The 25,498-nt window shown below is 35.7% G+C and overlaps 2 protein-coding genes and 1 long non-coding RNA gene across 13 annotated transcripts; all 3 read right to left on the bottom strand.

The window, feature by feature from the left end:
- Positions 1-8: 8 nt before the first annotated feature.
- On the bottom strand, positions 9-3,573 carry LOC111990934 (uncharacterized; the record flags this gene model as incomplete). The annotated part of the gene is made up of 3 exons (XM_065768765.1): positions 2,749-3,573; positions 535-703; positions 9-269 (listed from the first exon to the last, which is right to left on the bottom strand). Coding segments are annotated over exons 1-3 (1,255 nt in total), but the record flags the coding sequence as incomplete, so codon positions are not given.
- A 7,410-nt stretch (positions 3,574-10,983) lies between these two features.
- LOC112028665 (uncharacterized) lies at positions 10,984-16,678 on the bottom strand. 9 transcript variants are annotated; one of them, XR_010627138.1, is made up of 8 exons: positions 16,211-16,672; positions 15,871-16,037; positions 15,565-15,785; positions 15,171-15,238; positions 13,800-13,955; positions 13,521-13,681; positions 13,267-13,377; positions 10,984-11,275 (listed from the first exon to the last, which is right to left on the bottom strand). It is a non-coding gene; the product is annotated as an uncharacterized LOC112028665 (long non-coding RNA). The 9 variants fall into 9 exon arrangements; XR_010627134.1 differs by having other exon boundaries at positions 15,565-15,790; positions 16,211-16,671; XR_010627140.1 differs by having other exon boundaries at positions 15,565-15,790; positions 15,912-16,037; positions 16,211-16,671.
- A 104-nt stretch (positions 16,679-16,782) lies between these two features.
- On the bottom strand, positions 16,783-22,315 carry LOC112007244 (probable LRR receptor-like serine/threonine-protein kinase RKF3). Of its 3 annotated transcripts, none has more exons than XM_024039563.2 (3): positions 22,120-22,315; positions 19,744-20,848; positions 16,783-18,539 (listed from the first exon to the last, which is right to left on the bottom strand). In XM_024039563.2, the coding sequence occupies exons 2-3, from the start codon at positions 20,777-20,779 to the stop codon at positions 16,918-16,920; spliced, it is 2,658 nt and encodes an 885-aa protein (XP_023895331.2). In that variant the 5' UTR covers positions 20,780-20,848; positions 22,120-22,315; the 3' UTR covers positions 16,783-16,917. The 3 variants fall into 3 exon arrangements, with proteins under 3 accessions (XP_023895331.2, XP_065624834.1, XP_023895332.2); XM_065768762.1 differs by having other exon boundaries at positions 19,744-20,808; XM_024039564.2 differs by having other exon boundaries at positions 19,744-20,833; positions 22,120-22,314.
- Between the last annotated feature and the right edge of the window lie 3,183 nt (positions 22,316-25,498).

The following is a 25,498-nucleotide window of genomic DNA, read 5'->3' as shown; positions in this document are numbered from 1 at the left end:
CTCAATACCGAGCTGTTGATGGATTTTACTAAAATCATCAATGGGGTCCTCAAACACCGAGACGAGGGCAGTTCTCATGGATGATGATGGGGTCAAAGTGGGATTCTCAATGGCCTTACACATGAGGAAGTTCAGGTCAGACATGTCAGAAAAATGCTTGTTGGAGTTCTTAGCATTTGCAAAGGACGTGTAGCATCTATTTGCCAGCTCCCATAACTGTTCTTCTGCAGATATGTCATGTGTATTCATGATGGCAGAGTGGTAGAATCCTGTATGTTACAAATAAGATTGTCATCATTGTACACATTTTGAGTAAGACAGCAACACCAAAAGTTTTTTTAGTAAAGATATAATTTCTCAGAGCTTTCAACTGTGGACATCTAAGACTGAACTTGAATTATCTCTTCCCTTTTTCCACTTCAATAGATACATATTCAGGTTGAGCCAAGTCTTGAAAAGCACAAAAACCAGATAATAACCCCTCATACATATGTAAAGCGCATGAGATTTAGATGCTTAGGAAACAAGATTTACCTATATGGTGACTGGAAAGCACAGGATCAAGAATTGAACGGCAGTCTATAAGAGTTACGACAGCATACTTCTCTCTCTGATAATCAGGAAGTTTTTTAGAGGAATAAGCTGCAATCAATCCAGCTGCTGCCAAGGCTGCACATAGTTTAATTCCTCTGGACTTGCAGCCCTTCAAAATTAGAGTAAAAATGGCAAGGTCATTGATCAACAATGGATAACTTGGAACTCAAAGATATAGCCTATTTAACTGAACACTAACACTGTTGGCCTGAGTAGTAAAAAGTAGTAATTTCAAATTGTCTATTGCCGATTAAAGAATCCATTCATGTGTAGTTTTAATGTAAATAATACACAAAAATAGTTTTATAAATCACCCCGCAATGGGTTGAATGAAATCTATCACTAATTTTTGTCCACACCTACATTACATATCAAGGAGTGGGTTAAGTCATATGTCCATATCAAGCCAGATTGAAAATTGAACGTGGACCACGTTTCTAAAAGATTATTTCAGAGCTTTTGGGTTCAATAATTGACAAAAAACAGAGCTATAACCCTTACTTATAGGCCCACACCTATCCTTGCTGCGAATGGGAAGTTTCATAGAATTGAACCAAGACAAAAGAGTCAGGTGTCTTTGGCACAAGAATAAGGACCCCATCTTTCGGGCCTAGCTATTCTTTTTTAATACGCAATTTGGGCCTAGTTGATAATAATGTTATATAAACACAAAGCATGTCTTTTTTTTTTTTTTTCTTTCGAGAAAATGACAAAGCATGACTAACTGGGAAAAGAAATTTTTTATACTTTACACGTTTGTTAAATCCTCAACTTTAAGTCACATGATTCAAATACAGGATTCAAATAATCATTTCCTGATGTATTATCAAACAGGTTCAATGCCAATGGGCAACTAACAGGTTCAATCAAATCAATCCCACTAGTGCAATAACATGGGTGTGTGAGTTTTTACATGGCCAAAAATCTACTATACCATATTAAGTGAAACTTGGACTTTCGGGTGCATAAAATCAAGTTGTGTCGGATTGGAGTAGCGACAACTAGCACAAGTTTAGTTGGGTCAACCGGTCAAGGCCTAGGTATTGTCGTAGTGAAAATTAAAATTACTACCGAGTACCGACATCATGTTCTGAGACAAATCATTTTTTATAGGATTCTTTTTGTTTATCCCGACATGGCCAGAGAGTATCTCAGTTGTTAAGTGGTGAATGAATATACTATTATTAAACAAAAACTAGTTGATAACAATTAACAACCCTCTTGAGTTGAGGAGGCGAAGTGAAAAGGTAGTTGAGGTCCTTAAGGAGGAGGTGTACTAAAATTTAAATTAATGCGATAAAACCTATATTATTATTTTAAAAAAAATGAAATAAAATATTGTATTTAACTTTTTCATATGGTGATATAGATAAATAATTATACGATTTGGAAGATATTGTCACGGAGTTAAAAAGACAGGTTGAGATACAGTAGACTATATAATTTTTTTTTCATTAACATTTAATAAGATGCTACATTATGATTAGTACAACATCACTTTTATTTACATCATTTTTATCGTACACTCATCAGGACTTACCACTTCAATAATTTAGACTTAGCGTGCATTTAGCTCTAAATTAAAAAACTAGCTTATTTTACTATTCAACTTATTTTTGCTACTATTCATAGGTCTCACTGTATTTTTTAATACTATTTACAGATTCTACTGTACTATTTCAGTTAAATTTTATTTTTATCTATAGTACTTTAAGTAAAAAAATTTTAATTTCGGCAAAATAAGCTAATTTCAAACAAATTATGATCCATGCTCAATATAAAAAGGTAAAATATGCTATTGAGGTGGCATCCATGAAGTGATATTGCACCAACCAAATACTAGTAACCATGTGAAATGGTATCAACAAGGTTGTTTCAACCACCAAAAATCATCAAGTACAGAACCAATCACAACATTACTACCAAGGGTTGGTTGCCTAGTGGTAAGGCACTTGGGCTAACTAGACTTAGGTCGTCGGTCCAAGTTTTCCTTAGGCACGAAGTAACTCATTGTTACTTTTGGTATTTGTATTGCATACAGGACGGGATTTGACTTGAAAGCGATTAGGCTATTATTATGGATACGTCTTATCACGGTAAAAAGTAAAAACGCAAAGAAATTAAAGTAAGAAGGCGTAGTGAAAAAGTACTTACCGCAAGAAGCTTTTGAGTATCGAGTGGAGTCATCTGAAGCCTCACAAGCTGAGAACGCTTAGGCGAATCGACGTCGATGAAATCCAGATTAGAGAGCCGAAACGAATTCAAAGAGTAACCAAGCATGTCAATCCCACGCGCCCAAAACGGCTTGTTAGCTTTCCCAGCAGGAATCATTTGCTCAATCCCCAAATTAACCTCCACATTATCCCCAATTTCCCTTTCTACCCCTTCCCCATTTCCACTCATCGCAGTCACAAACTCCAACAACTCCCTCAACAGCGACACCGCCGCAGTGCGGTCGCATGCTGCCGTGTGCAGTCTCAGAGTGAGGGCCCACTGGGCTTCGCTCAGGGCGTACACGCTGGCGTACATGACGTCCTTGTCGGCATACAACGGATGCTCAGGATTGCGCCACGTGGTGTTGTTGTTGATCTCGTGCTCGACGATGAGGCGGAAGGGGGTGACGGAGCTCGACTGGTTCGCGTGGGTTTGGAGGATCCGGGACGTTGATTGGAGATCGAACGGCTGGATTTGGAGGAGGGGTTGGGGATTCGCGGGGGTGAGGAATGAGAAGGTGGTGGTGGCGGGGTCGTAGTGGAGCTTGGAGCGGAGGATAGGGTGGGAATTTTGGAGATTGTGGAGGGCATTTTGGAGAAGTGGGAGGTCCGGCGGTTTTGAGAGGAGGAGGCCTAGGACCGTGACCCCGGTGCCAAGTGGCACTGCTTTGCACCAGCTGTACTCGGTGCCGCCAACGGCTCGACACTTTGGCTCCGGTGGTTGAGCTGCTGGTGGTTCTGAGTTTGGGATGTCGTGATCAGACATAGTGTATTAGTGGTTGGCGACACAGTCAGGACAATTATATCAGATCTTTATTTATATATTTTGAGAGATAGAGACATGTTAATAGAGTTTTTACTATAGTGGAATATTCCATAAGTTTATATGAATTTTATTATATATATATATATATATAGATATGTGTATGAATGTATATTTCCTTGAATCTCCTGTGTGAACTTATAGTTATAGACTCCACTATATGATCATAATAGATAACTGTAAGCACAACACATTTATTGAAGACTATGTGAACTCGTAGGCCCACGTCATGTGATGATAATTTGTTGAAGCATCATTGCCCGCATCCTAAGTTTAGATCCGCACTTGTGATAATTGTCTGTGACATCTTTCCATTATAAGAGCATCTTTATCAGTTGTGCTAAATGTGCCAAATGTCAAATATTTGGCACATTTAGCACATCAAACACCCAAAACCTCCTTTTATCAGATGTTCCAATGCCATAAATTTTGCTACATATGAATAGTACCGTGACAAATATGCCACGATACGGACAAAAATGGTATAAGTGAAAACATTTTTTTATTCTCTTTTCTCTCTCCTCTCTCTTCAGTTTTTTCTTTTCTCTTCTCTCTCACCTTTGTTCTCTCTCACTGATTCCCTCTCACCTCTGTTCTCTCTCACCGGTCCTTTGGGTTGAATCATGGGCATCTTCGGAGATCGGAGAAGCAGCAGCAGCTACAGCGACGATGGGTCAGGCGTTTGACGATGGGTCGAATCATGGGTCAGGCGTTGCTCTTTGGCCCATGCTTGGTGTTCCAACTGCAACGATGATTGGAGTTTAAGGTCTGATGGTGGTGTTCCTACTGCAACGATGATCGGAGTTTGAGGTTTGAGGGTGGTGTTCTTTAGATTTTCAGTATGGGTATGTGTTTGTTTTGATTTGTTCCAAAATTTGGGTATGGGTATGTGTTTGTTCCGATTTGGGTGTGGTGATGCAGGTGTTCTGATTTGTCCCAATGGGTTTGTTGTTGTTCTATTTGGTTGATCAGGGAGTTTGGATGGTGGATGGATTGTGGTTGTTCCGATTTGTTGTTTGTTCCAATTTGTTGTTGTTCTATTTGGTTGATTAGGGAGTTCCAATGGGTTTTTGGTTTTTTGTTGTTGTTGTTCTGATTTGTTTCGATGGATTGTGGCTGCCACGGTGGAGGTGGTGGCGGCAGCGGCAGCAGTGTTGTGGTTGTTATTTATTTTGTTAAATATATTATTTTAATGTGTAGAAAATATTATTTTAATGTATAGAATTGTAGTATAAAACATCTGATAAATGGAATGTTGTAAAATAATGTGGTAAAATAATAAAGTAGGGTTTTAGTGTGGCAAAATGGCATAATTTTTGCCACATTTGATGCAAATGCTCTTTGTCTATGTTTTTTACAATTAAACCAAAAAAGCTATAATTGCAATCTGCATTATAATTGTTTTGCAATCATAAGAACGATTACTCTTTAGAGCATCTCTAGACTCTAGCAGCTTCAGCAAATTTTTATATTCTTTGGAGAATGAACAGTAACAATTAGTTATTACTTACCCACTTTTTTAAATACATTTCCAACAAATTCTCTATCCCATTCTCTATCTCATTTAAATATTATTTTTTCATTCATTATTTATTCTTTTTTTAATCATCATTTATTATTTTTTTAACAACTATATTTTTTAATGAAAAGTATTATATTCACAACATTTTACGCAATACTTTTAAAACAAAATTTATGTGGAAAGTTGTTATTAGTTCTAATTTGAACCCACCACTAAAATTATTTTTTTACTCGCCAATATTAACTAATAACAATCTGTTACTTAAAATTTATTGTGAAAATATTATGGTAATATTTTTCAATTAGGATTTTTTATTTTTTATATTATTTTTCTTCGGTACATTTCTTTTCTTTTCTTTTTTCTTGTTTTTCTCCTCCACACACGTGTCTAGCCCCCCTTTTTTTAATTTTCTTTTTCACCTCAAGAACATTCTAGCACCTCCATTTGCTTCACATCAGAGAGAGAGAGAGAGATCACAAACACAAACCCACCATCAACGATAGCCTGATCCCAACCACCAACATAAACACGGCCTAATCCCAACCATAAACACAAATGCCATCATCAATCCGGACCACAAACATAAACACCTTCACTAATCCCGACCACAAACGCATCCCAATCTTAACCCAAACCCATGATTTGATCTTAACCCAAACCCACAATCGGAAACCCCAACGACCCACCACCACCAGTAGCAACAAAACAACNATATTGGTTTTTTTTTTTTTTTTTTTTTTTTTTTTTTTTCATATTTGCTTGTTTTGATTCAACTTTCTTTTAAGAATTGAATTTTGTTTTGTGTTTTGTGTTTGGATTATGGGAGAAACGGAGAGAATGAGAGAAAAAAAAGAAATCCCGAGGAGACATAAAGAATTGATATAATAAAGTAGCTGGTATAATTTTTTAATCCAATAAATTCGATTGGTAATGAACAGTAGCCCATCAGACTTGATGGGCTACTGTTCATTAGCAAAAAAAATTTCCAGATATAGAGAAGCTGCTGGAGCATGAACAATAGCATATAGAGCATGAACAATATAAAATCTTCTCTATATTTTAACTATGCATTGATTGTTGGAGATGCTCTTACACGGCTATTATGTTTTACTTGGATTCAGATGATAAAGAAGTTTGCTTTTTACCTCATAAGATTTAAGGTGAAATGGAACATTAAACTTTTTTATGTTTTACCCTTTAAATTTTTTCTTTCTTTCCAGATTGGACTCCCACCTCAGATGTTCATAATTAGATCTTTATTTTTCTTACCATGCTAACTTGTATTACCTTATGGAGGAGTGTACGTGCATCTATTGCATGAAACTTTACCAAGAAAGTCAAAGACTCAAAGGCCAATCTCATAGGAATTGGGCCCGGATATGTACCAATATGCTTGTGAACAGAACATTATGAGTCTCGTTACATAAACTAAAAATTAATAAATGTTTTATTATGAAATATAATGCAACTTTTTAAAAAATAACATGTCATCACAATTATGGGGATTAACACTCATAGAGGCATTATCACAAACACTTGGCATGTTACATTCATCACCAACCAGATCATACAAAGAGGCATACATAGCACAATCCATGGCAAATAAACACAAGGGGTCAATGATCACACTTAGGTATTTAAACCACAACAAGTGTACCCACTCTGATACCAATTGAAAGTTCAAAATGGGTATGAAACACCCTTGAACGTTTAGACCCCCAAATTACAAAAATACCAATTCAAGCTTTATATCAAACAATTAATGTGCAGAATATGATAACAAGCTTATAACAGAATTGATAAAACAATCTAAGTCAAATATAAACACATCCACAGCAGTAAATATAAGGCAAAGATAAAGGAAAGAGAGATGCAAAGACACGGACAACATACGATGTGTTATCGAAGAGGAAACCGAAGTTCTCGGCGTAAAACCTTCCCGCCGCCCTCCAAGCGGTGATAAAATCCACTAAAGAATATAGTTGGGATACATGAATAGCAGAAGACCCTCCAAGCCTAATCTACCCAAGTACCTAAGCCCTCCAAGCTTCTTGCTCCAACAAGGTTACGCTGAACCTATTTCTTCTTTAGTTTCCTGAATTCTGCTACTTGACCATAGTATCAACCAATGTATATTAGTTCATTCCCAAACTGCTTCCCTAAGCACCAAATGGACCTTCTCACAGACGTGGGTGTGGTGAGATAAGGGTTTGGTAAATAACTTCTCAAGAGTATGACAATGGAGAGGAAGAGAGTAGAGGAATTTGTAGAGTCTCTTAGATGAAGATTGGGGATGAGACAATCTTGTTTTTCTCTAGGGTTTTCTCTCACAAAATTCTCTCTGGAAGCTCTCTCAATATGATGGGTATAAGGGTGTATATATAGTACGGTGAGAAGGAATGCAAAACGTCAGTTTTTGTCAAATAGGGCAAATTGGCAACTTGATCTCGCAGCTTGTCCAAGTCGCGACGTAACGACCTGGCCAGCCTGGGACTTTGTCCTGTAGCGTGACAACTGACGCGACCCTTCAGCTTCCCAGTATGCCTCTCACGTGCCAGCTTTTGGCGACTTGCCAGTCGCGATCCACCCGCGAGCCCTAGCCGCGAACCTTTGTTTTTCTTGCACACTCTTGAGCTTTTCTTCACATCTTCTCACACACTACTCTTACAATTTTTCCACCTAAATATAGGGTTACTAAGTGCTAAATTACAAGCAAATTGGTCACGGAATAAAGCCAATTAGATGGTTGATTAAATTCAACCTTACAATTTTTCTTCTGTTCATTTCTTTTCTTTTCTTTTTTCTTTTTTCTTTCTTGTCTGTTTCTCCTCCACACACGTGTCTAGCCCCCCTTTTTTTTTATTTTCTTTTTCACCTCAAGAACATTCTAGCACCTCCATTTGCTTCACATCAGAGAGAGAGAGAGAGAGAGAGAGATCACAAACACAAAACCCACCTCACCAAATGGCCATTCTCACAGACGTGGGTGTGTGAGATAAGGGTTTGGTAAATAACCTCTCACGGTATGACAATGAAGAGGAAGAGAGTAGAGGAATTTGTAAAGTCTCTTAGATGAAGATTGGGGATGAGACAATCTTGTTTTTCTCTAGGGTTTTCTCTCACAAATTCTCTCTGGAAGCTCTCTCAATATGATGGGTATAAGGGTGTATATATAGTAGGGTGAGAAGGGAATGCAAAACGTCAGTTTTTGCCAAACAGGACAAGTTGGTGACTTGGTCTCGCGGCTTGTCCAAGTCGTGAGTTCAAGTCGCGACATAACGGCCTGGCCAGTCTGGAACTTTTGTCCTGTAGCGTGACAGTTGACGCGACCCTTCAGCTTCCCAGTGTGCCTCTCACGTGCTAGCTTTTGGCGGCTTGCCAGTCGCGATCCACCCGCGAGCCCTAGCTGCGAACCTCTGTTTTTCTTGCACACTCTTGAGCTTTTCTTCACAACTTCTCACATACTACCCTTACAATTTTTCCACCTAAATATAGGGTTGCTAAGTGCTAAATTACAAGTAAATTGGTCACGGAATAAAGCCAATTAAATGGTTGATTAAATTCAACCTTACAAAATTCAATGATATAACTCCTTCTCAAAAAAAAAAAAAAAAAAAAAAATTTCAATGATATAACTTACTGGCCAATGCAACCACATGGGTTGAATTTAATTAGGTACTACATCTAAGTTTTACTTCAGACATTAAAACCCATGTTACAGAATCTTATGTTATAGACTTATTTTGCAAGGTGTAACCACTAGTATCCAATCCAGTAAGTATTGAAATGTTGTAAAACAAAATTTAGAAAGGAAATAAAGTTAACATTTGGGATATGTTTGACAAGTAAAGCATTGGGACCATTGGGTAGGTAAGAGAGATTACTGGACAAACATACATGTATGAAACATTTAAGTGTTGGTTTTAGATGTAACAAAGGTTACATTGAAACTCAGCCTCCACACAAAGTCAGAATCCAGCTCAATTAAGGCCCATAAATTTTTTTTTTTTTTTTTTTTTTCCTTAAAGATTTCAATTTTGAAACATTTGTTCATAACAAACAATTACTGTCACAACCCAACAAAAACATAAATCTAAGAACTTTTCATACCAAATGATAAAAAGCCCAATAACCCAGCAAGCGAAATGATGAATGAAATGATGGGCATGGAAAGATTAAAAGAAAAAGAGAAAACATTCCAACCATTACTACATGGGCTTTCCCTTGTTTTATAAGCCTTTGTTTCGGTCCACAATATATATATATATATATATAACCTCAAATTAAATGCAATGCCCATGTCTGTTCGCTAACGGCTTCCACGAGCTTCTCAGAGCAGAGCTTGAAGAGGAGGAGAGGGCGGTCGTATTTGGTGGTGGAATGGTGGAGATGGTCGTAAATGAATGAAGGGTTTTGGATTAAATATTTTCATTGTTTTGCAGGAGGAGGTGATTTTTATGATGGATTTTATAGAGAGTCCCACATCGCTTCTTCTTTTTCTTGTTGAGTGAATAATGAGAATTTAGGTAAAATTGTCTGACATTATTGGCTGTTTCCTTCAACCTTCAAAGACAGAGAGAGAAGGGTTAAATTCAGAATCGGCTAGCAAATGTAATTGAGAACTGAAAACTGAAAATACTGTAGCATTTGGATAAAACTTATTTTGTTGAAATTGAAAACTGATAACACAGTAGCGAAATACTTTTTAAATATGTGAATAGTGCTGTGGGCTTATTTTTAATAAAAAAGTTGCTAGAAAAAGTAATTTGTGGGACCCGTAAACAGTCCACGAGAGCACTGTTCTAAGTTTACTTGTCAACAATTGCAGGCTGAACCAAAAAAAAAAAAAAAAAAAAAAAAGCCAAAACAAGCTACAGTGCAAACATGAACGTGGGATAATCTCTGTCCAAACATATACTGAGTGAAAAAATGAGAAAACAAACAGATTATTATTATTTTCAAAATTAAAGTAGTGGATGGGCCCAAGCCCTTTCCTAGCCCAACCCTGCATTTTCCAATATGGTATCGCACATAATCTTGGTTCACAAACCCTACCAATACCATCCTCAATGGCCAATTCACACCCAATGTTTCAGATCTTCACAATTTAATTTTTACCTTCATTTATAACCTATATTTTATCTGAGGGCTTCACCTGATAAAACTACCCGACAAAAATATTGCCACCCTCCTTGTCAAAAACGTATCACACCTTCAATAAGTTAAGGCCCGTTTGTAAGAGATTTTAGTAACGTTATTGTTATTTTGTGGAAATACATATGGATGAAAAAAGTGTGTAAAAATACGTGTAACATTGTGTAAACACTGAAAACTGTTATTAAACAACAGTAACAAACACCCCTTACTCCCCTCCATATTTCTTTCTCAAATTCAATTTTAAAAAAAGAATAAGAAAAAGAATTGTCCGGGAAATTCTCATGCACAACTTCAAACTTCCACTCAACAATTTAAAATTCCCCAACCAATTATAAGTTTGAGAATAAATAGTATAATGGATGGTCAGGTATAGTTTTCAATTAATTAAATTTATTTGAAATTGTTTTTCAAAGTTTGTAGCTTTAATGGATTGGTAATTTGATTATCTATTTAGGGTGAAAAACTTTAAATTGTTGACTTTTTTTTTTGGTAAAATATCTTTTTCATCCCTAAACTTTTACAAAAGTTTGTTTTTGGCCTTAAACTTTCAAAAGTTTATTTTTGGTCCCTAAACTTTGCAAAATGTTCTACTTTTCGTCCTTCCGTATATGTCTGTTAATTTAGGTCTACATANACATATTGTTTATAAACCAATTAATAGTTGTATGTTAGTGGACAGAGAATGCTAATTTTGAGATTTTGCTGAGAAATTATACATGAACACTTTTAGTTTCTATTCAAATGCATGTTCAGTTACAAAAATGATTTCTTAATTCTTTACTATAAATGGCTAAAGTAAGATTCTACCAAAATTAAGCACAGATATTGAAGAAAGAATCTTGTGCTCAATCTGAGCTCCAAATCACAGTGGTTTCCCCCTTTATGCCATAGTGGTTCATACTTCTCTTTACATAGTTCTTAGGGTTGCTTACCATGGGAGCAATCAACAACTTCATATGAAATCCCCTACAAAAGGATATAAAAGATTCAGACTACAAAAAATTAATTTATACCAGCATGTGATAGCATTTTCACTTATTTTAGAAAACTCTCTTGGTGGGAAGCAAACAATCTACTTTTGATTATAAATGCTTACTTATAAATGAATGCCCTAAGAGAGGAAAGACCATGGCTCATTATCGTTTGAAGATTTACAGAAGAAAAAGCTATTAATATTGGATTAGATATATATATTTTTTGATATGTTTGGTACCAGGCTGAAGGCGAAGGGCAGATTTGAACTAAAGAATGTGGGTTCACTCCTGCTACCCACTAATAATGTATCCCTTAGAGTGATTTTACAATTGTTGCAAATTTTATTATAGAGTCCTTACAAATTGATGTGCCAACTTTTAAACAAACAACTAAGCAATTTAGGAATTTATTATGTTATTAATGTAACGCCAAACATATTCATTGCCATGTCAGTTGTAAGCTTTTGTGGAAAATTGATAGTAGCTTTAGAATTTCTCTATCTTTGAATGTCTAAATACCTAATGTAGTGTCACTGAATTGAATGTGCAATTCCCAGAATTTCCTCACACTTTTTTCTCCCAAAAAAGAGACATGAAAATAAATAGAAGAAAAGAAAACTGGAAGGCACTCTCTTTCTATATTGTCTACACTCAATTCTTTTGATTCTGTGACTAATTATTTTATGATCCCTCTAAAGGTCAAAATGGATACATCAAAATAAAATCCTTTGAAATAATGGAACCTGGAAAATGTGTTAACCATCCAAACTCTAATTTAGAAAATCTAGAAAATGTGTTAATCATCCCTAAGTTTACTCATTGAGCTGATGAAGGGTGCTACAAACACTAATCTAAATCCTTATCCATCATAATTTATCCTCAAAACTAACTTTGACTCCAAGAAAAATTATGAAAAGACCAGGGTAAAAGTTCTAAAATTTCAAACCTCCCACTCATATCAAACTTATAAATAACCTAAAATTTACACATGCAAAAATGTTGCTTTATTATTAGGGGGGGGGGGGGAATTAGAGTCAAAGAATATCTGCATAGATCAAACTGTTTCAAACCAAAAATAAAACTTCCACCTTAATTATTTCAACAGTATACCTAATATGTTTTAAATGTAAGTTTGCATTTGATAGGATTCAAGTAGCTAAAGACATTCATAAAACTAACATCTTGTTAAATTATAAGTGTTTCCAGTCGTCTTATAAAAAAAAAAAGTGTTTCCAGTCACATTTCTTTGATAATATGCAATCATGATTAAGTTTATGACAATTCCTTGTTGTGTTTGACTATTAGGCCTAGCAAGATGAGTGGGATATTTTGGTCTAACAATTCATTATGAGAACTCCGTAGAACTGAAGCCAAAATTTTCATAAATAAAGTCATCCCAATTTCCCATAAACCTAAAGTAGAGGAAATGGATTTGAAATTCAAATATTGTTCTATTTGTAGAATCCTCACCCTACTTTAATGGTAATATGAAACTCAAATATCTTCACCTAATACTGCAAACATAAAAAAAATAATGAATGAAGTTGCATAAATATAAAGAATAAAATGCGTGGTTTATCATTGTTAACCAAGTTCTAAGGGAAAAAGTATTGAGAAGGGGGCAAAAAAAGATATATTTTTTTTAATTCATTTAAAATAATGTATGTGCATAGGAAAATCAAGAAAAAGAGATTATCTTTTGCTCACTATAATAATTTCACACAACAATAGAAGACAGATGGCAAAGTAAAACACCTTGCATCAAACAACTGAACTTATAATTCTACTTTAAATGTCGTCTAAATTTTTAAGCAAATTTAGTATAATTTACGTCAAGGGCCATTCATCTCTCAAAGAATACACAAAATTAAAACCATAAGAAGAATATAAAAATACGAAACTTTATATCCAACTAAACTGAAAAATCCTCAAAGAACACAAAATTAAAACCCAGAAGAAAAATATCAAAATTCTAGGGAATACCTCGATAGATTTTTCTTTGCCATTTGGTTTCTTAAACTGCTTCAACATTAATGTTGGCAATGGAAAAGAATACTGAATACAATAGATTATGCAATTCCACCAAAACCAATTCTAAACAGAATAAAGGAAGAAGATTAAGAAAGAAAATGTCAAGCACATAGGTAAAGAGAAATTACCTAAACTTTAATATATATATATATATATATATAAAAGAAAGGAAAGAAACAATGGTAATTTATGAATAGCATACTTACTTGGTTATGAACTCTTATCACAAAAAAGAATATTCCACTATCTAACAGTGGCTGTAGGCTTGTGGAGACAGCCCTCTGTTCTGTCTCTCCATGCTTTACAATACCCATACCCTAATAACAACTCAGGTGGTAGTATTTGAACTTCTAGGGTGCTTCCTTCACTTCAACCAAAAAATAGAATAGAGGAAAAAGGGTTAGGAATCAAAATTCCAAAATTGACAGCAAACATAATTATGGACAATAGGAAAAGAAATTAGTCATAGATTAATTAAAAATTACCAATAGAGAATGGTCTGATACTGAGGTCAGGCTGGAGATGGCAGACATAGTCACGCCCTTGCAGGGTATTACTGTGTTGGGTCTGCATATGAGAGAGTGACAGTGGGAAGAAAGACGGATGAGAGAAGGGATAGGTTATGCGCAGCGTATGAATAACTGCAAATCGTGAAAGGTTGGTTTTAAAATTAAAATGTAAAAAAACACCATATAATAAAAATGGAAAATAATACTGCAAGATTGTGTGTGTGAGATGAACTAATAACCATTGCTCAAATCAAAATACAACCAAAACTACAAATAAATAACTGAACATTCACACTGGAGTTTTGAAAATATTTGGCTACATATTTGTTTGAATCTTTGAGAGAGATTAAAATCGTTATCTTTATAGAAGTTTTTTATGACCCAAACATTAAAAAGGATCAATTGAGCCACAAATATCAAATAAAAGGGAACATTGAGAGAAAATCGTCAAAGGTTGGTTTTAAAATAAAAATGTAAAAAAACACTGTATAATAAAAATGGAAAATACTACTGCAAGATTGTGTGTGTGAGATGAACTAATAACCATTGCTCAAATCAAAATACAACCAAAACTACAAATAAATAACTGAACATTCACACTGGAGTTTTGAAAATATTTGGCTACATATTTGTTTGAATCTTTGAGAGAGATTAAAATCGTTATCTTTATAGAAGTTTTTTATGACCCAAACATTAAAAAGGATCAATTGAGCCACAAATATCAAATAAAAGGGAACATTGAGAGAAAATCGTCAAAGGTTGGTTTTAAAATAAAAATGTAAAAAAACACTGTATAATAAAAATGGAAAATACTACTGCAAGATTGTGTGTGTGAGATGAACTAATAACCATTGCTCAAATCAAAATACAACCAAAACTACAAATAAATAACTGAACATTCACACTGGAGTTTTGAAAATATTTGGCTACATATTTGTTTGAATCTTTGAGAGAGATTAAAAACGTTATCTTTAAAGAAGTTTTTTATAAGCCAAACATTAAAAAGGATCAATTGAGCCACAAATATCAAATAAAAGGGAACATTGAGAGACATAGATATCAAAAATTTAGTGAACAATAAACTGTGAATTTGTCAAAACTCTTCTCATAAAATAAAAAGGAAAAAGTTACTTTCCCACCAACAATGAAAACCCAACAGGAACTCAATATGCCACACACATACACACAAACAAACAAAAAAAAAAACCAAAAAAAAAAAAAAAAGAAAAAAAAGAAGAAGAATTTTTATAGGTATCAATGATGAAACAGAATAATAACAGAGCAAAACCACAACAGCATTAAAACATTTTGTATTGCTTGCCTAATACATTAGGAACAATAACTTACAGGTATACGGTCTGTCTCTGTGTGCCTTATGGACTTTATCTAGGTGTATGATGTTCTAGCAAAAAGACCTAAAATAAGATTGAAAAAGGAAAATAAATATTAGAAACGGAAATACCCAATGATTTCAATACTATACTTATTTAATCTCAATGGTTTCGTAAAGATTAGAAACAGCACCACCCAAACTGAAATCAATATTTTAAGTGATTTTTGTACTCTATAAAACAAAACAACAGCAAGTATCTAAAATTGAGATAACAAAGATTTTGATAGAGAACCCAAAAACCCGAAACAAAAACAAATAAAATGTAAACATATTAACAAAAAAAACTCAATCAAAAGTAACGTTTCATACCCGAATGCCAAAATCTAAAAAATGAGGAAAAAATTGTACCGGTTCCAATTCCAACGATCTAGGTGGTAGATATATGGCCTAACAATGTTGGTTGTCCACAATTTTTCCTTCATGTGTGCTTGTGGTTCCGGTGACCCAAGTCTGGCGAGGGAACGGACAATGGCCGGCCTTTGATATTTCTTCTCTCTTGGCGCCTACGTACTATGCTTGGTTCCTCTATCTTCGTATCCCTTAATCAAAACCAAATCTGTCCCAAAATACTAATCTAAATCATAATTAACACCCAATTGATTCCCAAATAAAAACCAAAAACCCTAAATTTTTAAATTTAAAACAGAACTTTACCAATAGCGATTCCGATAGTCAGGTAGTGAGTGGAGGCTTACAGTGATGGCAGAAGATCTAGGTGGATCTTTGTGTGCCTGTGGTTACGATGGTCTGATTGTATAGATGGAGGGTGGTTGGTCTCTGTTTCTATCCTTTTCTCTTTATCCTTGATCGGACTCTCTATCCTTTGATAGAAAACCCAAAAACCCAAAATAAAAAATGAATCAAATCTAAACCCACACACACACACACACACACACACACACACACACACACAAAACAACAACAACAACAACAACAACAACTCAATTAAAGTAACATTTCATACCCAAATCTAAAAAATGGAAAGAAAAAATACCGGAGCCGGTTTCGACGATCTGGGTGGCAGATGTATGGCATAAAGGTTTCTTTCTGTGTGCTTGCAGTTCCGGCGGGCTAAGTCTGTAATAGTGCATAGCCGGTTTAGGGAAGCAAGAATTTTGGTGGTCAGAGCCCGACGGCGGTACTAACCTGAGATGTCTCTAACTCTGCCTATTTCTCTATTTCTTTCTCCAGGAAACGTGTCGGCATTGTTGGGATATCTCGCTCTCGCTCTCGGTCTCTCTGTGTGTCTTTGGCGCGCCTCATCTCTCTCTCCTTTCTCCACGTACCAATCTTTCTTTCTTCTTTTTTATTTTTTTTTCAGTTTTAAGTGGTTCGTTTCTTTTTTATACCCAGAGGCTCCAAACAGTGTTTTACATAGTGAAAGATCGTAATGCATCGCCTTTTAAATTGTAAACATGGCAGCACCTCCTTAAAAGGCTTCTGCTATTATATATAGTATATGATATTGATTCCAAAACTAGTCTATTGAGCGTCTGATATTCACCTTATTGCTACATAATTTTTGTATTTTAATTAAAAAAAAAAAAAAAGCATCAAACTACACACACACACACACACACAATAAATAGATTTAGCGATTACAATTATTCCTAACAACTTTCCTATATCCCTCAGCAGGGAGTCGCTCCCTGTCGTTTGTGCCCTCTTTGCGCTGCAGCTCTCTTAAGATATTCTGCCAGTCTATCTCGGTTCAATTTCCGAATCACTAATTGATCCACCTTCCGCTGATTCACTTTCCCCATAAATCATATATCTACTTTCCGCATAAATAGTTGATTCACTTTCCGCATCACTAATTGATTCACAACTGCATGCAATTGAATTGTAAGCAATTACCTGCCCTTCCAAAATCCCTTCCAAGGTACTTTGTATGGTGTTTGCAACCTTAGTCATTGAGGGGCGAAGTACATGTTTTTTACTTACACAATCCAATGCTAGGGATGCAACATTTGCCAGTGCCTCCATTTCCAATGGGGAAGGTGGTGGTACTTTTGGGTCCAAAATCCTGTAAATTTCCTTTTGGGCAATGCGTGGCACTACAAAATCCAACATAAACATTCCCTCATCATCTTCATAATTAGCATCACTTGGCTTGCGCCCAGACAACATTTCTAGCAATACTACTCCAAAGCTGTACACGTCAACTTTGGTTGTCAAACTGCTATTAAATACATACTCAGGCGCTATGTACCCAGGAGTGCCCTTCACACTTTCAGACCTATCGTCCACAGGGGCTTCCACAGATAAGTTGAAATTAGACAGCTTAGCAGTCAACGTGGCATCTAGGAATATGTTAAGCGGTTTGATATCGCGGTGTATGATTGGTGGTACTGCATACACGTGTAGGTATTCAATGCCTCTGGCTATGTCTAGTGCCACTTTAATCCGGGCAGCCCATGACATTAGAGAAGAACTTTCAGGATTGTGAAGATGGCCACTAAGGGTACCATATTCCATGTGCTCATAGACCAATACGCGCTCCTTACTATCTTTACAAAATCCCAAAAAGCGAACAACATTCTTGTGTTTGAGGCGGGATGAAGCTTGCAATTCACTTAGGAATTCATTGTCATTGTCAACACACTTGATAGCCACTACTCGGCCATCGTCTAAAATGGCACGGTACGTTGAGCCAAATTTATCTGCTTCAATCTTGCAATCTTCTGAGAAGTTGTCAGTGGCTTCAAGTAGCATTTTCAAAGGAAACCTTTCACCATGTATAATTTCCAAGTCTTTGAATCTTGATGTTAGGATTGTGTGTCTAGTTCTTTTGGAAATGTTTGTTAGTGATTTGGCTGCGGAAAATAATGACAATACGGAATTTATTTTGGAATGAGAGAATTTTAGAGGAGTTCGGTTAGATTTTGAACTATTACTGCTCTTTGGCTTAAGAATCTCTTTGAAGGTTGTTGTGCGTCTAGGGCTTGCTGATGTGGAAGGGTAAGTTGGAATTAGTTCATAAATTTCAGAACTACTGTCTGTTTCAGACGTACCTGGTGGGAAGCATGACGATATAGAATAAGAGAATTGTGCTGCTGCACGAGGTGTTTCATTAGATTCTGAACAGCTATCATCTGTTTCAATTTCAGACATGTCAGGTGGGAAGAGTAATGAAATGGAAAGACTTCTTGCTCCATTAGCATCAGTGTCAGAGTTGTTGGCTGGAATTGGATTTGTTCCATTCAATACAGAACTAACAGACTCCAACTTGGCTGATGGGGTAAATGAGTACTCTACGAGTGATGGAATTCTTTCTTCAATAATTGTTGGACTACCAAGTTCTGAGTTGTTGGCTACAAATTCTGCAACCCAAAATATCGAAATCTGATGAGAAAATATCTAATTCTCATTAATTATCAAAAGAAGTAATAACAAAGTGAGTTGAGAATGAGAACATTGACCAAAGCATTGCATTTATTGTGATTTTATTTTTATTTTAGTATTTATTTCTGATTTCAGCATTTTTAGTTTTTTTTTTTTTTAATTTTTTTTTTTCATAGAATTAAGAAATTCATAACTCATTGGCAAAACATATATACTATCATCCCTAGAGATAAAGCGAGTATTAGTGGAGAGATCGACTAACTTGTAACACTTAACAGCAAAAGTGTACCCAAAAAATACACATTGCTTAGCTTTAGGATCGAATTTGGACCTATTATGGGCTATAGTAGAGGCAAAACAAAGGCAATTAAAACTTTAAGGTGTGAATAGGAAGGAATCTGCTTATAGAGTAGTTTATAGGGAGACTTATAATTTAAAATTAGGGTGTGAAGTCTGTTAATGATGTGTACTACAGTGAGTATACAATCACCCCGATATATCAAAGGAACATTAGAGTGTAACCTCAAGGCCCTTTCTACACATAGAATGTGTTGATGTTTCCTCTCCACAACTGAATTCTATTGTGGAATAGCAACACAACTATGTTGGTGTATGATTCCATGAGTTTAAAACAATTCAATCATGAAAAACTCAAGGGGCATTGTCTGGACAAAAGTAAAGGTCTGGTGTTTGACTTGGATTTCATAAGATAAATCCAAGATGATATAGTGTGGTCATCAACTATGGTAAAAAAAATATTTGTAATCCGCCACACATCACAATGAATCAAATCAAAAGCTTCAATGCAAAAATCATAATAAAAAGGAAATGGAAGCCTCTTTTGTATTGCATGAGGAAAAAATGTCACACGTCCTATTTGAAGCTGCATTTACATCTGGTAGTACATCCCTTAAACTCAAAACCTTAGAATTTGAGTTAACATAGCTATTTCACCATTTGGAAGTTCCACAACACACTCCTTAACAAATGTGATAGTGGTAAGTAGAGCTACAGAATGCACAATGTTATTTGTAGCTCTGGTATCCACAACCAATGTATCTCCCTCATATGCATGTTAACTAACCACTTCCTTTTTTCTTTTTCTTTTTTCAGAAAATATCGAATGCCTCAAATCACAACTGAAATCAGGACTATGAAAGTTCTGCAAAGAAGAAAAATTACCTGCCATAGAAGTGGAGTGAGTGGCTAGCTGAATTACATTGTTGGCCACGTGAGTTTCATTATTAGTGAAAGCAAAATTGCTTGACTGAATCTGAGTTCCCAACATAGCCAAGAACAGTTGACATTGCTCCTGAGTGAATGTAAATGAAGTAGATGCAGAACTAGAATTCTTTTCAAAAGTGTGACCCATCATTCCACAGCGATTGCAAGTGGGCTTTTCTTTCCCCTTAGAGTTGTTGTTATTTTGGTTTCCTGAAGAAGATACCTTAGTAACTGGGGTTGATGATTCCACATGAGGACTTGAATTGTTTCCCACACTAAAACGCTTTTCTTCTTGAATTAGCAAAGAGTACACTTTGTTGATGGGTGGGAGAGGATCCATCAACAAAATTTGTGCCCTAACTTGAGCATAGGTGTCATTAAGACCCATTAAGAATTGCATCACTAAATCTTGATGCTGAAGATCATTGAGTTTCTGACCTAAGTTGCAAGTGCAAAATCCACAAGAACACATTGGAAAAGGTCGAAATTTTTGCAATTGATCCCAGAGCACGTTCAATTGAGTGAAATATGATGTAATTGATGATTGACCTTGAGTAATTCCAGCAATATTCTTCTGTAACTGAAAAACTCGTGCTCCATTTGCTTGTGTAAGTCTTTCCCTAAGGTCGTTCCAGATTTCAAGAGCAGTGTCCTTATCGACTATGCTTGTAGCAATTTCTTGAGAAACAGAATTGAGGATCCAAGAAGTAACCATTTTGTTGCAGCGAATCCAAGCTTGAATTGCGGATGATGTTTTGACCATTGGAGATGAGAGAGTCAATGTGCCATCAATAAACTCTAACTTGTTCTTGGCAATCAATGCCATTCGCATTGATCTTTCCCAAGTTGGGTAATTCTCTCCCACGAGAGGTTGATATACAAGCATAGCACCAGGGCTTTCTTCATGGTGCAGGTACAGAGGATTTGATGGATCATCCAAGACGGATGAGCTTCGTGAAGAGGATGAAGAAGTTGAAGCTGAAGTCGAAGCCATTGAAATGGAAGTGCTTTCCACTTAGTGCTCTATCAGTATTCAATACATCGAAATCTGATAAGAAAATATCTAATTCTCATTAATTAGCAAAAGTAGTTACCAACTCTTGTTGTTTCTATGTTCTTTTTAGTACAGAATAAAAAAAGGTAGAGTGCAGAAGTGTAGTAATGAAATCCAGGACTATTTTCATCTATTTGGTATGCTGGTGGAGAAATTGACGAGGAAGGAGCTTGAACAATGGGCAGTGTGGAATGCTAGGAACAAGTTCTATTTTGAGAAGTCCAACTACAACCAAAGGTAATAGTTGAAGGAGCGTTGGCAACACTGGAAACTTACCAAAGGCTCTCTGTCTCTCAAGAATATCTATGACACAATGGTTTGACGAAAGACCTGGGAATATGCAGCTTTTGGAATGTATAAAATGGGGATGGGGCTTTTCTTGTTAGTTTGTGTTTTTGTCTGTTAGTTGGGTGTGTTTTTGTTTTTATGGAGGAAACTTTTTTTTTTTGAGAAGGAGCAGGATATGGAGGAAACTAGATGGCTGTTTCCCCTTTATAATTGTGTACCTTGTTTTACGCTTTTGAATAAAGTTCTGCCGTTTTATCAACCAAAAAAAAAAAAAATGGTTACACAGTGATTCTAAAAAAAAATTGGTCATACAGTAAAAACGTAACTAAGGGTCCGTTTGGATACAGCTGAAAACTGAAAACTGAAAACACTGTAGCAAAATAATTTTTAAATGTGTGAATAGTATCGTGTGACTCATTTTTAATGAAAAAGTTTCTGAAAAGTGAAAATTGTGAGTCCGTAAATAGTAAAATTTGGGTTAAAAAGTCAATTATTGCGGCTACTGTTCATTGAACAGTAACCGCTACAGTGATACACAGTAAAAAACCGGCTGACGCGTGTGAAAAAAAAAAAAGCTGAAAACGTAACGGCCAGACGCAAACGCGCTGGCCAAACGGTCTCTAAACCTATTGGTTAATTACACTATGACTGCTGTACATGGACAAGCAAATGACAAGCACTATAACTGCGGAGGGTCTTATATCTTAATTATTGGCACCACTCCATGTATAAAGTAGATCTACGGGAAAAAAGATTTGAGATGCCGGGTTAGCACCCGCATATTGTAACTAACTAAAAAAAAACTGTATCGTAGGAAACCATAACAATTGAACTACCGTCGTTCATGCAAAATGTACAAGAAATTCAGGAGAATACTTATTGCTTTGTTTCAATTCTTTGACAAAAAATTATGCAAAGCAAAACGATAAGCTGCAATTATATATTCAGATATTAAAATTTTCTTGTCTAATTCGAAATTCTTTGAAACTTACTTGGATCAACTTGGTGCATCCGCTGCTGATCCTGGGCATAAAATTCTGGGACGTAAATATGACTGTGAGAGAGAGAGAGAGAGAGAGAGAGAGAGAGAGAATTGCATATCATAAAGGTGTGTTGGTATTCAAAATTTACAAGAATTTAAGTTTTAGCGAAGATACATTCTCAAGCACTCTCTTGCCGTGTTCTTTCCGCGCGGTTGACTAGACCGAGGGCCAAGTTCACTCTCCAGAAGAAATAAAACTAAAAAGAGGAAGTTTCCACTCCGCTCAACAGTTTCCTACTAGCGACAAGCTCTACTTGTGAGTCAAAATGTGACTTTGCCGAGACCATTCACATCTTGCCACGGCTCAAGTGAGAGAGAGAGAGAGAGAGAGAGAATTGCATATCATAAAGGTGTGTTGGTATTCAAAATTTACAAGAATTTAAGTTTTAGCGAAGATACATTCTCAAGCACTCTCTTGCCGTGTTCTTTCCGCGCAGTTGACTAGACCGAGGGCCAAGTTCACTTTCCAGAAGAAATAAAACTAAAAAGAGGAAGTTTCCACTCCGCTCAACAGTTTCCTACTAGCGACAAGCTCTACTTGTGAGTCAAAATGTGACTTTGCCGAGACCATTCACATCTTGCCACGGCTCAAGTGCTGTTATGACGCGAACGTGTTCTACAATCCCACCACCAGTTCATAGCCCCTTGGGACTCTTTTCTCTTCGGAAATTCACATGCTGGTTCAAGGAATCCGATTTAGTCAATTTGTATATGTGGTTAATGCAGTCACTCTCTAATATATGGATACAGGAATTACGGAGTTTTTTCTTAAGCTGCTTCAGGAATTTTTTTTCTAAATAACAACAAATATTAAAAAATTTAGTTAAGTGTCACGTTTCAAAAAAATGTAGAAAACTAGCATCTCAAGTTTTTAAGTCTCGATTTGTAAGCGGATAAGTGTGATGTGGAAAAAAATTGACGTGGAAATCAAGTTTTAAAGACTCGAGTTCCATAAACGCCGCTATAGAGCTTAAAAACGTCACTATAGGGCTTAAAAATGGAGTTTTAAAAAATTTTTGCAGGAAAACGCCACTATAGGGCTTAAAAATGTCACTATAAGGCTTAAAAACGCCACTATAGGGCTCCCTAAACCTGGTATTAAGCACTTATAAAAAAATTTTGTAGGAAAACGCCACTATAGGGGTGATCAAAATAAATTTTTTTTTGCATGGAACTTGATTTTCAAAAACTCGAGATCCATGTGGTATTTTCAGTCCAACAACACTCGCAAAATGAGTCTTTAAGACTCGAGTTTTAAAATGGATCTCGAGTTTCTAAAACTCGAGATGCTATTTTTCTTAATTCTTCAGAACTTTGCCTAACTTACTATATACTTGGCCTTTACGTTGTTAGTCTGCCCATTCCCCCCTACTTCGGCGGCTAGTGTAACTATTTGTTAACCAAGCTATTATAGTGGGATGGATATTGGGCCATTTAACATTGGCCCAAACAGTGGAGACAAACCCAACATTGACTAGCCCATTTTGATAATAAACATAGATCCTTAGGCTACAGTTCAAGCTTAATGCTCCTCTCCCATGCTCAATACCAAGTTCACATCCGAGGCTTGTCTGAACCACCGAGGTGAAATCTCAAAGAAGGTAAAACTTCTCCAAGGTAGCTTTTTGAAGCTTTCTGATGATTCCATAAGCTCAACTATTGATGCAATCGCCTAAGACCTCTAAATAAAATAAGGCCCCGACTTGTAAAAAGAAAATTATATATATATATATATATAATATTTATCTATCAAATAAAAAAATCAATAAATATTATTTAATTTAAATTTAATATTTAAATATAAAAAATTTCCTACTTAAAATTTTCGCCTAGAACAAAATTTAACTACAAAATTGATTGAAGCATAAGGCTACAACCTTGCTCAATATCTTTTTATTGGATGTGAATTTTGATAAATTCATAATTGGATTACATTTTCTTCTTATATCTTTCATGCTTACAAAATTTCTAGAAAATTAAAGATTAATACCTATGTCATCAATAAATTGTTAACATTGCAAATTTTTGTAGTTTAGAATTATGCATAAAATATAATCTTATAAATCATATAGTAAATAATATCTGATTGACACAAAATTTGACATGTATATTAAAAGCATAAACAACATGTAATCCAACAGTTAGATTTTCAAAATATATAGTAATATAAATGATATTGAGTAAAATTGTAACCTCAGGCTACAACCAATTTTGTACCTAAACTTTGTCCTTTCGCCTAAGGCTCCAAAAGTTGTTAAGCTGGCCCTCAATTCCACAACTAGGGGCGTGTAAAAAATTGACGAACCGAACAAACCGACTGAAACCGACTGAACCGTTGCCAAATTTTCGGTTCGGTTTCGGTTCGAATCAGTTTCGGTTTCATTTTATAAAAACCGAAATTTTCTGTTTCGGTTTCGGTGCTGGATTTTTTCACCCAAAACCGAACCGAACCGACTGAATATATATATATATATATATATATACATATGTAATACTAATGCACAACTAATCAGTGGCCTTAATGGTATTCTCCTTATGATTTAGCTAGCTGATCCAAAGTTCGAACCTTACGTTGTATTTTTTTGCAATTTAATTTTTTAAAACCCTAGTTTTAGCATAAATACAAAAATACCCCTATTTATTTTTCCCTTTTCTTTTCTTCAGCTGCCCTTTTCTTTCTTCAGCCGACGTCTGGGTTTTGTGTTCTCTCACTTACGTTGGCAACATCAAGAGAGAACATCAAGAAGCAAGAAATGAAAAACCCACACCAAGAACAAGATTCAGAGAGAATCAAGAAGAAGAATCAAGAAACCCACCCAAAGATCCAGAGAGAAAATATCAACAAACCCCGTTGTCGTTGCCGCCGCCTGGAGTCTTCGCCAGCTGGGTTCAATCGCCACCTCTCTAGTTTGATTTTTCTGTCTTCGTGGTTTGCATTTTGTTCTTTGTGGGTTTCTGTTTGGGTTTCAAGGTTTCTGGGTTTGTGTTTTGGGTTTTGTTCTTCGTGTTTGGGTTTCAAGGTTTCTGGGTGTTTGGGTTTTGTTCTTCGTGGTTTAGGTTTTGTTCTTCGTGATTTCTGGGTTTCAAGGTAGAAAGTTGTGAGTTTGGCTTCGCCGATATGCTTCTTCTCTTTTTTTTTTCTTTTTTTTTTTGTTGCTACTTTGCTTGGTGCTTACTGTTTGTTGGTGTTTAGGTGGTGAGAAAACGTGGGAAAGCAAAGGGATTTTCTGGGTTTGTTAATTTTTTCCGGGTTTTTTTTTTTTTTTTTTTTTGGGTTGTTAATTTTTTTTTGGGTTTTTTATTTTTTTTCTTTTTTTTCTTTTTTTTTT

Source organism: Quercus suber, unplaced genomic scaffold (genome assembly GCF_002906115.3).
Source record: "Quercus suber isolate HL8 unplaced genomic scaffold, Cork oak 2.0 scaffold_993, whole genome shotgun sequence".
NCBI classification, from domain to species: Eukaryota; Viridiplantae; Streptophyta; class Magnoliopsida; order Fagales; family Fagaceae; genus Quercus; species Quercus suber.
The sequence above is the reverse complement of the archived record's forward strand: the minus strand, read 5'-3'. Positions and strand labels throughout refer to the sequence as shown.